The following is a 14475-nucleotide window of genomic DNA, read 5'->3' on the forward strand; positions in this document are numbered from 1 at the left end:
ATGTAACTAGAGGAATCTCAAAAATATTTTTAAATAACTAAACAAAATAGGTAACTTTGTCTTCTGAATGTTGCTACTAACTTCGTAACACAAAATTAAGTGTGGATGGAGCAATGGCATGAGAAAAATTTTCAAAGACTTAAAAGGAAAAAAAAGTTTCTAGCCCCTGGGAAGTTTCCTGGAAACTGACTATAGATGAATTAAACTCCACAACAGATCAGAAAAAATAATTAACTATAGATTTGTGAACCACTGTGTTGGAGAGCAGTTTGGTTTGCTGCATGATTAGAGTAATAAAGAATTGACATATTCTTGCAAAGTACCAAAAAGGAATGACCAGTAAAACAAACATGAAGTTGATGATTCACATTTATTAAAATGGAAAGTTTGGGGGGGGCAGAGAAATAGTCTAAGGCATTAGCCTTGCATGCAACTGACCCAGATGGGATCCCAAATCCTACCTAGCATCCCCCACCCCTAGCCCCTTCAGGAGTGATCCCTGAGCACAGAGTAGACCCTGAGAACAATTGGGTATGGCCCCCAAACAAATAATTAAAATAAAATGGGAAGTTTTGTCATTACATTTTTGGGTTTCTTTCTAACAGACAAGCACCTACATCTTGCAGCTATATTCAATAATATTGAACCTAAGCAAGTTGTGAGAGGATGTACTCAAAGAGAATAAAAGGCAGTCAGGAGTAGGCTCAGGGCCACTGTGGTGGCTGTCACCTTCCCAGCACTGTTAGAATATTTCTTGTCTACATCATCCAGAATGGAGAGCATGGCCTCCATGGTCTCCTCACAGGTGGCCTCAATCTGATCCTCTGGCAGTATAAATTGATGTGTCCCATTATCCCTGAGCTCAAAAGTGTATGAGAAGGGGATTCCAATGTCCAGAGCCCAGTCTCTTGAAGATCCTGATGTGGCATCTAGAAATGAAAACCAACAGAGTTTGAAATGGGACTGTGATGCGGCCGATCATGAAAGACATTTTAGGGGATAAAAGTTCAATCCATCAAAGTAAATAAACTCACACGAAGGTATCTGGGGTAGCTGGTTCTCTCTTCAATAGTAACTAAGCCCCTGGAGGGAAGAACTTACATCTCTTTCAACTTCTCTGCCTCCTACTACCTTGCATCCCTCATAGTTCTTGGTATGGACCAGAAGTGGATGTAAGATTTCTCAACTAAATCAAAGACTGGGCAACCTAAAATTGCATAAACTGATAAAATGGCCTATTGAGAAATAAATAAAATGACTAACAGGAAAAGGATGATGACAGTAGACTCAGGTTAACCTTCTAATGTGTGGAGGATGCAGTCACTGAGGATGGCTAAAACATTATGGTCTCCACTAAATGGTGATTATTATTCAAATCTGTTTGCAAGTCTTACCTACTCTACCTTCTAATCCTGATGAACCCTCCCTGAAATGAAACCACTGGCTCAAAAGTTACTAGTAAGGTTCTCCCTGTGTATTTTCATTCCTTCTCATTTGCCAACTCTTTATAATTGAAGCCAGAAAGAATGCTGGTCTGAGCTAGTGTGTTAATTTTATTTTTACTGCTCATAATTATCCCTAGAGAGCATAATTCTAGATTTGGACAGACTCCCTTTTCATATTTATCATTTTGATTTGTACAACTTTCTGTTGATCCCAGAAATTTTTCTCTCTCTCTCCTGCCCACCCCACAACTCAAAGCCCACTAACTCCTCTTGTGCCTTTGGTACTATTGAAGATGAGAAAAAAAGGACACTTACATAAAATATCTGCACTTGATCCAACTTTATAATTGGTTCCATGCTTTGCTTTCAATGCATTTGCTGCCTTCTTTCCAACTTGGAGCTATAGGTGGGAAATGCAAAGACAGATATTGTATGTTAAAATTAATTAAGCAGGGACCAAAAAGAAAGAATAGAATAGAAGGCACTTTCCTGGCATTTGGTCAATCCAGGTTCAATTCCATGTGCCCCATGATGCCCCAAGTCAGCCAGGAATGACCGCTGTGCACAGATCTGCAAAGTTGGGAGTAAGCCCCGAGAATAGCTGGGTGTGGTAAAAAGAAAACCCAATAAATTAAATAAAAATAAATTAAAACATCTAAAGGTCTAAATTTATCCCCTAAGTTTGACTTTCTTTCTAATTCCCCCCTGGACATTGACACTTAAGTAAATGTTGGTATTTCATAGTCAACACAATCCAACTCAATTCTGACTCCAAGTCACTCAAAATGAATTTCCTGCTCCTATCCCATTAAGACAGACACTTCTTCTCTCAAGTAGCTGCCAATTTACATTTCTTGTGCCATTATCTCTTTACCTCCTAAATAGAAGATTGTGAATGAGTCCATCTGATTTCCAGGTGACCTCATAGATAACTTTGATCCTAATCTTGCTGAAAAGCCTTTAATAATTTTGTTACCCAGTGAATTAAAGTACAAGCTTGTCAGCTGAGTGTGGGAAATTATCTGTGATATGCCCTAATTTTCCATCTTCTTCTCTACATCTCATTTCAGACTAGCGTCAAACGCAAGAACATCTCTCACCAGATTCCTCAGATGCCTCAACCGCTATTGTTCCCTCTCTCTTGGATGTTTTTCTTTCCTATCCGTGTTGCTGAAATTCAGTCTACAAAGACATTATTATTATTATTATTATTATTATTATTATTATTATTATTATTATTTTGGTTTTTGGTTTTTGGGTCCACCTGGCAGCGCTCAGGAGTTACTCCTGGCTCTGCGCTCAGAAATCGCTCCTGGCAGGCTCAGGGGACCATATGGGATGTCGGGATTCGAACATGCATCCTTCTGCATGCAAGGCAAATGCTTTACCTTCATGCTATCTCTCCAGCCCCATGCAAAGACTCTTTGGCATGGTATCTTCTCCATAAAACTTTTTTTATTTACTCCAAGTGGGTTCTCCAGTTCATCCATTTTTAATCTCTTGTATCCCCTTGTTCATACTTCTAACATTCCTCCCTATTATGCTTACTTATTTGAAACTTTTGATTATAAAATATAAGTGTTGGGAATTATTCCTTTCTCCACATGCTCTGCCACATACCTGATGACATTAGAAGCTCCTGAGAACTTGACAATGTCTAAAGTCTCATCCTTACTCTCTGCTAAAACTTTGCTGAGAGCCATCACTGAGGTCAAAGTACATTGACTGCTTTTATTGACTTTATGATAAATCTCCTTGAATGTTCCCTCTATGGTCTAGTCTCCTGCAGTATTTTCTACCTCAATTCTTTTGTGCTGTTTCTCCCATCTCGTGATATATATCACTACGTTATAGTCTACACAGATGCTGCTAAAATTTCTTTGGTCACACCTCCCCCAAATCTCTGCTTGGACCATGTCTATGTCGGTTTTATCCCCAAGATCATCCTACTGTACTTGTTTAAACATCAAGTTGACTCACTTCTGACTAATGATAGGACTAGTTTCAGATCCTGTTTTTCTCTTGCTGCACTGTCCAGCTGAAACCAAAAGTGTCATGGACAGAGGCTTGGTGGAGTGGAGAGAGGCCCAGAAGAATTCAAAAGGAAGAGGAAGCGAGACAATAGGTGCTGTGGGGTAGGGCAGCAGTCACAGGCAGCAGCTGTGGGAAGCATCTTGCTCTGCTATTTAACTTCCTGTCTTCAAAACACCATGTTGAATATAGTTGCAAGCTTTCGCTTTCTTTCCTGACTATTGAGATTTCTGTCTGACCATTCATCTTCTTTCAGTCTTGTGGAGGAGACTCTCAATCTGCTTTACTTCCTTCCTGTGCTAGTGAGGAGGAAAGGCTAAAGATTTACAGAATTTTAATCCTGTATGCCAGCAAAAACATTTCTGGAGAGTGAAGTTCTGATAAAGAAATTAGAATGGAAGGTGAAAAATCAAGGACTGAAGTTAACTGTTGGTTGGCGAAGTCAGATCTCTGGCTACCATTCCCTTTAAAGTCTCTGATAGAGATAAAAGTCCTTTTATTTTCCATCACCATGCTTTATCTATTTCTTTGAATGAAACTAAATGCTAATTGGTCCATTTGGGTGATACGAGTATATTTAGGTTGTATGGATGTTTGAGACAATATTGTTCATCCAAATAATTTATTTCATTTTTCCCTTTCCTGTATAACCCCAGACAAAAATTTCTGTTTCCAATTTACCAGCTTTTACTACTTCTATTTTTATTAAGTACTCTCCCCTCAAATCCTGATCAGGAGGTAGAAAACAATCTTCCCAGTTGACCTTCTTTATTGACAAAGAGTTTATTTCTTAAATGATTTCACCAGCAGTTACTATGGAGAAGTGGCTAGGAGAAAATGATATATCAGATGTGAGACGCATGTAGTTGTGAGCCTTTCTGAGATCAAATGGAATTTCCAGGACACTGTTCTGACTTCTATCTTTTAGTGCAGAACTCTTGGCTCTCTTCCTCTCTCCTTCTGATACTACACAGGAAAAGCCAAAAAAGCCAATGCCTCAGTTTCTTTACTTTTCAGCCCCTAGAAGAACTTGATTTACACTGGTGAAGACCAGAGGGTGCTCTGACCATTGTTTCACTGAACCTCAAGGATTTTCCATATACTTATAGTTACATGAAGGCAGCCAAAGAAACTGCTATGCAGTCTCTTTTTAAGACCTTGGCATGAATGCTCCAGAATAGAGCTTGGGGTAGGACAAAGGAGTTGACATGGGAAGAATTCAATTTCAAAAAGAAAGCATCTTCCACATTAAAATTCTTACAACTTCTTTAATTTTCAAAGTATATAGAATGAGGTTATATAGAGTTATGTTTCCTCTATACAGATATGGCCCATTTGTCTCTCATGTGGGTTAACATTTATCAAGATTTCTATAAACTTTTATTTCCATAAAGATATTGAGTTAACATTTTCTGTTCTTTGTTATAGTACCAAAACAGAAATTTTATGGAACTGTTGTCTAGGTTCTGTATCTTTGTACACTCTACTAAAGGCAAGAAGCTAATACCACTATAAGTTAGCTTCATCAATGTAGACATTAACGTAATGATAGAATTCTCTCAGTCTTTATTGGAAAGTCCTGCATGTTAGTTCTTTGTAATTCCAGTTTCCAGTAATTCTCATCTTAGCTCTAGCTTCTAGCAATGTTTATGCCAATTTCCATGTCCTTCTTGCTTGCCTGATCAATCTAGCCGTGGTCATGGGGCTCTAACACCTGCAGAACAGACCCTTGATCTGAATACATTGTGCGCAAAAATGAATCTTCATGGATTTCAAGATATATTTTCCTAAACCCAAAGGCTAATGAAGTTTTTTTAGAAAATATATAGAAAAACATGGACTCTTTTATTTCCCCTTGTGGGAGACTGATTTTACCAGAGATCTCAAGTGCCTGTCTTCAGTGGTTTGTTTGTGTTTGTTTACAATTCATTTAAGCAGAAATGAGACATTTATGACAACTATAATAAAAATGAGGAACTGAGGATGGTCCCTGGCTTCGCAAATGAAATCTATATTTCTGTATCAAAAATATTTGTTTCTGTATTATTTCTTTATCAAATAGTGGAACTTTTAGAATTCAGGAAGAAGGAGTGTTTAGGATTAAATAGACTGGATATCTAAATTAGTGATACCTTCTGGACTAGAGCAATAGTATAGTGAGTAGTTTGCCCACCTTGCACACAGAAGACCAGGATTTTTTCCCCCCAGAACTCTTAATGGCCCTCCAGACCTTCTGGGAGTAATACAAGAGCACAAAGCCAAAAGAAATCCCTAACCACAACCAGCTGTGCTCAAACCTCTCCCCAACCTCCCCCCAAATTGGCAACAATTCATAGAATTTGCAAAATACTTTCTGTATCAAAAAAGGAAGATATGAAGTAGTAGCCAGAGTGTTGTCTCTAGAATCTCATAATGTTCATTTCAACACAGGCTCTACCACTACTCACTGCCTGTTAAGGCTCTGGAGTGGACACAAGGGCTCAATTTCCACATGTCCAAACTGAGGTTATTTATTACAGTGTCATTAGGAGTAAATAAAATACTGGCTATAAAATGTTTCTGCAAATTGTAACATGCTAGGAAAATGGGCTATTTCCACATTTTGAAAAATAATCACAAAGCTCAAATGCCCAGAAAAACAATGACAATAAAGACACTCAGGTGTGGCTAGATATTTTCCATGGAGGAGAAAAGGGCTTCCCACAGTAAAGCTTTGTTGTAATTTTTTTTAATTTAGTGTGAAGACTTATCTTCTTTCAGTGATTTTCCAGTGGGAAGATAGGAAGTAAAAGGGATCAATGGATTCTAGACCTAAAAATAGAAGGAACTTAGCCTCTAGTTATCCCAGCATTTTCTGATAATAAGGAGATAGCTTTAAACAAACAACAAAAAAGATAAGGAGAAAGCAAAATATTGTTGGTGAGATTGGAGAGAAATCTGAACACAGTTGATAGGAATATAAAATGATGAAACTGCTATGGAAAATAGGATGGTGGTTGTTAAGGTCTAAAGTCAAAGGATGAGACCACACAATTGGAGTAAAGCTGAACAAAACTTTAGTCCATCCACCAACAGCTCTAACTGACCAATCATGGTGTCTCTCACAAGAGACAAACCCCACCTAAGGTCATGAATCTATTATATAGGGAGGGGACATAGGGAAGTCTAGCTTTTTGATGATCTTTAAAATGATTGGCTGTTGTCTAGGGTGCCTTCCTAATGCTCCCTTGTGTCCTTGCCCATATGTCCATATCTAGTATGGCCAGGTAGCTTGGGAAAGTGTTAATGGAAATAGGCTTGAAAAAGCCTAATGTGTGGTTCTTACAAAATGGTGTCCCTCCTTGTTCAGAACCTAAGAGAAGCCTGACATGTAGCCTTTGCAAAATAGTGTCCTTTCTTGTTCATAACCCAGGACCCCACAGTTGTTGCTCAAAAGTTTAAAACCAGAAACCTCATGTCTCAGAAATTTCATATCTGGTTATATATCCCCTCAAATTGAAACCACAATATCAAAGAAATGCTAGTATCTTATGTTCAAAGAAAAATTATTCATAGTCATCAAAAGATGGAAATTATTCAATGCCAATGATAGAGATCTTAATAAAGACAAAAAGCAGTAGGATTAGAATGTTAAACTATTCTTTAACCTTTTAGAGGGAGAAACAGACATGGATGCCATTATTCTAAGGGAAGTGAACTGTCACATAAAAGCAGACTTGTTTGAATTCACTATTATGAGGTTATCGAAGTTATAGACAAAAAGGACAGAATCGTGGTTACCAGGTTAAGAAGCACTGAGAGAGTTTAATGGACACAGAAATTCCATTTTTCAAAATGGAAAAGTTGTGGAGATGGTTTGACCAATAATGAAAATATGCTTAACATTTCCCCTTGACATAGTTAAGATGATCAATTTTATGTTAGGTGTATTTTACAATTATAATCAAAAGTGCAACCACCATAAAACTTCTAATATTATCCTCCATTTGGCTTGTAGCTATTATCTTTAGTTTTATAAAATAGCAAAGAACCCAGTGTTTCTTCAGCAACCTGAAATCCCAGCATACTTGGTAAATAGTTTTTGAGATAAGAGTCTTGAGACACAGTACAAAACTTTCCCTAGCTAGGTTTGCATTTCACTGTTTCATCCCTTATAATTTTTTTAGACACATACTAGAAACAGGGCTTAAAAGAAAAGAACACACTGTGTTTAGCAGAGAAGAGAGCAGATATTCTTTGGCTGTGTTATTTTAGATATGCCATATTCCATGAACAGCTGCCAAGTTCTTTAAAGCATGGTTCAAACGCTATAATTGCTCAATGGATCTTCCACAAAATTCATAAAAATGAAAGCACAGTCTTGCAAGATTATTAACATAATCAACTCATTTATATCAGAGACAAATGCATAGGATGTCTCCCCACTTGACACTTGTGGAAACAGGTAGTTAATTAATGTAGATAAAGCAGAATTTAACCTGAAGCTTTCCCAGCTTTACACCTGGCGAGGTGTAAAAGCAAAAGAAAGAAAAAGAGCAGAGAGAACAAAAACAGGGCTGGAGTCAAAAAATCTTGGTACTAGAAATCAGCAAGTGAAGACATCTCTGGAGATCTTAGCATCTCTGTTCTTACCATTTCATCGTAGTTAATTGGTTTATTTTTGGTGTAACCATAGGGCAGGAGAATGAGCTGTCCATAAGAGTGTATGGTCAGGTAGCACACGATGCTCTTCTTATTGGCCTCTATAAAACTGGAAAGAGCCTTTGTTTCAGGTTCAGACACTGGCCCTGTCCCACAGAATGTGAGATTTTGGCAGTCTTTAGATGCTCCAATGCCTGCAATATAAAGGAAATCAATAAGGAATCATGAGATTGATATAGAACTAATTGGGAAAAGTAATTTCTGAGATGGAATTGGGAGTTTGCCCTCTTTATCTAAGTAATTCCTGGGTGAATGAGTCAAGAGAGTCAAGTGAGGGAACACTTAGAAAAAGCAAGAAGTATTAGAAGCAACCAGGCTTACAAGGCCAGGGTGGAAAGTCTGATATGGATGGGGGTTTTCATGAATCTTCTACTTAATCCTGTAGTGGACCCTGGGGTGTAAGATTGGGAACCAGTTCTTGGGTTCAGAGGTCAAGTTTGATATTATCTTAGTGGTCTCAGTTTCTCTCCACAGTAAGAAACTCAAATCTGAATAGAGAAAATGCAAAAATAGCCTCTTTTGTAACTTGCTTTTTTTTTTTTTTTTTACCAAGGACAGTAAGGCCCTAAATCTAAAGTTTAACCTTTACTGTCAGTATTTTAGCTATGTGGGCCACTTCTGCCTCTTTATTTGCTTCTTGCTCATTGAGCAGGTAGAAATTCTGAAACATAGAAAGTGGCTTGGAGAAAAATAAAAGGAGTTCGTCTCTATGTGCTGACTGTGCTTTATGACAATGGCTTTAAAAGAAAAAGATGAATGTCACATACTCTTACTTGGTCTAAGGCCGCCTTAGCTTGATTATTCAGCGGGCAGCCTCACTGAAGAGAAGCCTACATAGAGTGCTGTTCTTTGCTACCTGGGTAATATAATTTCTTTCAAGAGAAATGATTCAAGAAACCCACATGGCTGTTCTAAATTGGAAAGTTATTTGTATTCATTCTCACCAGAGTTTAAACCTGTCTTTCTTTTTCTATCTTCCTTTTTTCTTTTCTTTTTGATTGATCAGTTCACCTACTAAACATGTACTTACTGCACCACGATGCATTGAAGTTTCTATTGAGATCTGTCCCAAAACATGTGCCATTCTTATGAGAGGATCGAGATTTCCTCCATAACCGATCCTTTAAGAAAGGAACAGAAGGAAGCAATCACGAAAAGGAAAGTCTCTTAGACCAGTGCTCATGATGTGGGCAGCCCTCAACCATGTGAGACGGCTTCTGGGGTGAGCTGAAAGAACCTGAACACTGGGGAAATTGTGTGTGAGTTTCACAGATGGGCTCTCTGCACCCAAGACACTAACGTCTGTAGCACCCAGAGGGCACACAGGGATCAACCACCCAACTGTAGGGAGTTGTGTAGCATTTCCTTGGAAGCAGATGGGCAGTGCCTTGTGGGTGTGAGCTGCATCATTAGGGAACATTTCAGAGAACTATTTTTTAGGTTCATGTAATATAGGATGAAAGGGAAAGCTCCACAGATGGAAAAAGTGCGTTCTAAGTATCAGAGAGACAATGAAAGAGAGGGAGAGAGAAAACAAGAGGGAGAGAGATTCTACTTTTCTCAGGCAGAAAACTAATGAGTAGAGATGGGCATGTAGATGAGTTTTGCCAGAGAATCTTATAGAGTGACAAGGATTTGATTCACACACATGCATGCATGCATGTGTGCGCACACACACATACACACACACACACATACACATAAACACACCCAGGAAGACTGTTGCTGTGAGTAGTTGGTTCTGCACAGGGCACATAGGGTGCAGTTGGGAAGGGGGAGACATGAATGTGTTTGAGAATCAAAGGCTCTTATTTGTGGAATGATAGACTTTAGAAGCATGTTAAGCATGCTAAACATGTTAAGCATGTTTCCTGGGTAGGTGGCCGGAGAGATAGCATGGAGGTAGCACATTTGCCTTGCATGCAGAAGGATGGTGGTTGGAATCCGGGCATCCCCTATGTTCCCCATGCCTGCTGGGAGCTATTTCTTAGCGTAGAGCCAGGAGTAACCCCTGAGCGCTGCCGGTGTGACCCAAAAATCCAAAAACCAAAAACCAAAAAAAAAAAAGAAAAAAAAAAAAGAAATGTTAGTGGTCTTCTGAGGAAACTGAGGATCTGAAGGGAGCCCTGTCCTCTGCTTCTCTGTCTTTCCTGAATTCTTGAAGCTCTCCTCAGAGCCCTGGGAAGCGAAACCCAAAAAAACCACATTCTGAAGCTACCCAGCCAGCGAGTGAGTAAGAAATGGCTGGCTGTGGGGGTTGCCAGGCAGAGTGCAGATTGCTCTACCTGCAGAGTCTCTGCCCTGCTGTGCTTCTTCTGAGGAAACTGAGGACCTGAAGGGAGCCCTGTCCTGTGCTTCTCTGTCTTTCCTAAATTCTTGAAGCTCTCCTTAGAGTCCTGGGAAGTGAACCCCCAAAATACTGCATTCTGAAGCTGCCCAGTGAGCGAGTGAAAACTACGCCTGCCCAGTGCGGCCGGTCTGTGAAAAAACTGTGAGTGCTGCCTGTGTGTGTCTGTCTACTATCCTGTTGCATGAACCTCTTGGGAGTGGGTCAAAAAGAGGCTCCAGAAGAACACTTTGGCTCTGCTTCGTACGCGGCCATGCGCTCTTTCTAAAAAAAAGAACACCATCACAACAAGAAGAAAAAATTACACTAAGAACTGTGCTGGATCACAGAAGCAAGCATTTCTCTCTGGACTGTCTTCTCTGCTGCGTGCTCGGGCCTAAAATTTGATCCTGTGTGAGGCTTCATCCACGGAGGACTCCCCTCTCTTAGAGGCAACTCGGCCATTCCAGAAAGGGCGGAGCCAGAGGAGTGTGCTGCCTGCATCATATAGCCAATGAATACCACCACAACACATCGAAAAAACGCACAATACAAGTGTGACAATGGGGAAACAACGCAGGCCAGCATCAGACATAGAGAATGAAGATGACAATTCTGATGACCAGATAATGACAAACCAACAAATCAACCTCTCAGATAAGGACTTTAGTCTAGCAATATGGAAGATACTCAACGAACTCAAAGAAACCATGGATCGAGTTGAACAGAATACTAATAAGAACCAAGAAAATATGAAGACAGAAATCACAAAACTCCAAACTGAAATAACATGTCAACTAATAGGCCTGAAAAAGTCAGTAAACAAAGTGAATGACAAAATGGATAAGCTCTGGGACAGGGTATCAGAAGCTGAGAATAGACTTAGTGCTGTGGAGACGAGATACATAACAATTCCATACAGCAGGAGAGATTGGAAAAAAAACTTAAAGCAAATGAACAGACAATGGAAAAATTAGTCAAAGAATGGGAACAGATGAAAATAGAAGTCTATGATAAGATCAACAGAAACAAGTTAAGAATCATTGGAGTCCCAGAGACCCAGGAAGAAAATTTCCAGGAAGAATCAATGGTCAAGAATATCATTAAAGAAAAACTTCAAGAGCTAAAGAATATATGTGATCAAATCCTGCATGCTCGAAGAGAACCAACCAAAAGAGACCCCAGAAAAACCACCCCAAGACACATCCTACTCACAATGACGAATCCCACAGATAGAGACAGAATTCTGAAAACAGCAAGATCAAAAGGGGAAATTACATTCAAGCAAGCATCCTTGAGATTTACAGCATAACTTTCACCAGAAACACTCAATGCCAGAAAGCAGTAGTGGGATATTTTGACAAGACTGAATAAAATGAATGCTTCACCTAGAATACTGTACCCAGCAAAACTCACTTTCCGGTTTGACAGAAGAATACATGGTTTCACAGACAAAAAACAGCTCAGAAACTTTACAAACTCAAAACCAGTCTTAAGAGAAAAACTGAAAGACCTAATTTAAGACAAGACTAACCAAAAGACACACCAAATTTCAATATAAAGATGGCAATAAATCCCAGGACAATTTTTTCTCTCAACATCAATGTACTAAATGCACCAGTTAAGAGACACAGAGTGGCTAAATGGATCAAAAAACTCAATCCAACCTTCTGCTGCCTACAAGAAACACACCTGAATAGTCAGAACAAACATAGACTCAAAATAAAAGGCTAGAGAAAAATTATCCAAGCAAACAACACCCTAAAAAAGCTGGAGTGGCCATACTAATATCAGATAATGCAAACTTTATACTCAGGAAGGTTGTTAGGGTCAAAGATTGACATTTTATATTAATCAAGGGGTATGTAGTGCAGGAAGAAATAACTCTCCTAAACATATATGCACCAAATGAAGGGCCAGCAAAATATTTAATACAACTGTTGACAAATCTGAAAAATTATATCAATAACAACACAATAATTGTGGGGGACCTCAACACGGTTTTGTCAACACTGGATAGGTCAACCAGACTGAAACCCAACAAAAATATACTAGACCTGAGGAGAGAAATGGAAGAAAGAGGCCTAGTGGATATATATAGGACACTCCATCCCCAGAAACCTGGATACACATTCTTCTCCAATGTACATGGGACATTCTCCAGGATAGACTACATGCTAGCACATAAAACATACCTCCATAATATCAAGAGGATAAAAATTTTGCAGACTACCTTTGCTGACCACAAGGCTCTAAATTTATTTGTGAATTCCATGGGACTCAGAAGAAACACTTTAATGCCTGGAAGTTAAACAGTCTCATATTGAATATCCAGTGGGTCCGAGATGAAATCAAGGAGGAAATCAAAAGTGTCCTGGAAAGAAATGACAAGAAAGACACAAACTATCAGAACTTATAGGACACAGCAAAAGCAGTATTGAGAGGAAAATTTATAGCTTTGCAACACACATCAGGAAGGAAAAAGGAGCTTACCTGAGTAGCTTAATGACACAGCTCATAGAACTAGAAAGTGCTCAACAAAAGGACCCAAAAATAGGGAGACAGAAGGAAATAACAAAGCTGAGAGCAGAAATCAATGAAGTGGAAACCCAAAAAACAATCCAAAAGATCAACGAAAGCAGAAGTTGGTTCTTTGAAAAAATAAACAAACCTAACAAAGAAAGAGAGAGAGAGAGAGAGAAACTTGATAACTCGTATGAGGAATGAAAAAGGAGAGATCACTACTGATATGACAGAGATTCAAAGGGTAATCAGAAACTTCTTTGAGAAACTCTATGCCACTAAAAATGAGAACCTGGAAGAAATGGATAAATTCTTGGACTCTTATAATCTTCCACGGTTGAAGGAAGAGGATGTAGCATATCTAAACACCCCCATCAACATTGAAGAAATTAAAACTGTAATCAAATGTCTGCCGAAAAACAAAAGCCCAGGCCCAGATGGATTCACAAATGAATTCTTTCAAACTTTCCAAGAGGAACTACTACCAATCCTGGCAAGACTCTTTCATGAAATTGAACAAATGGAAACACTTCCAAATAGCTTTTATGAAGCCAACATCACCCTGATACCTTAACCAGACAGAGATACCATGAAAAAAGAAAATTACAGACCAATATTGCTGATGAATGCAGATGCAAAGATTCTCAACAAAATCCTGGCAAATAGGATTCAATGCCTCATTTAGAAGATCATCCACTATGATCAAGTATGTTTCATCCCAGGAATGCAAGGATGGTTTAACATCTGTAAATCTATCAACGTAATACACAATATCAACAACAAGAAAAATAAAAACCACATGATCATATCAATAGATGCAGAGAAAGCAATTGATAAGGTCCAACACCCATTCTTGATCAAAACTCTCAGCAAGATGGGAATGGAAGGAACCTTTCTCAATATAGTTAAGGCCATCTACCACAAGCCAGTGGCAAATATTATCCTCAATGGAGAAAAACTAAAAGCCTTCCCTCTAAATTCTGGCACAAGACAAGTCTGTCCTCTCTCACCACTCCTATTCAAAATAGCACTGGAAGTACTTGCTATAGTGATTAGGCAAGAAAAAGATATCAAGTGAATCCAGATAGGAAAGGAAGAAGTCAAGCTCTCACTGTTTGCAGATGACATGATACTCTACTTAGAAAACCCTAAAGACTCTACCAAAAAGCTTCTAGAAACAATAGACTCATATAGCAAGGTGGCAGGCTACAAAATTAACACACAAAAATCAATGGCCTTTCTATACACCAATAGTAATAAGGAAGAAATGGACATTAAGAAAACATTAAGAAAACCCCATTCACAATAGTGCCACTTAGACTCAAATACCTTGGAATCAACTTGACTAAAAATGTAAACGACCTATTCAAAGAAAACTATAAAACTCTGCTCCAAGAAATAAGAGAGGACATACGTAAATGGAAACACATACCCTGCTCATGGATTGCC

General features: G+C 38.8%; 1 protein-coding gene across 1 annotated transcript in view; it reads right to left on the reverse strand.

Annotated features, from left to right (window-relative positions):
• Positions 1–672: 672 nt before the first annotated feature.
• The window catches only part of CPO (carboxypeptidase O), a 63977-nt gene continuing 50174 nt past the window's right edge, over positions 673–14475 (reverse strand). The window contains exons 6-9 of the mRNA XM_049772900.1: positions 9208–9298; positions 8109–8311; positions 1761–1845; positions 673–929 (exon numbers count right to left, since the gene is read on the reverse strand). Of these exons, the coding sequence (XP_049628857.1) occupies positions 673–929; positions 1761–1845; positions 8109–8311; positions 9208–9298 (636 nt within the window). The remainder of the gene's footprint in view (positions 930–1760; positions 1846–8108; positions 8312–9207; positions 9299–14475) is intronic.

The sequence above is a fragment of the Suncus etruscus genome, chromosome 5 (assembly GCF_024139225.1).
Source record: "Suncus etruscus isolate mSunEtr1 chromosome 5, mSunEtr1.pri.cur, whole genome shotgun sequence".
NCBI classification, from domain to species: domain Eukaryota; kingdom Metazoa; phylum Chordata; class Mammalia; order Eulipotyphla; family Soricidae; genus Suncus; species Suncus etruscus.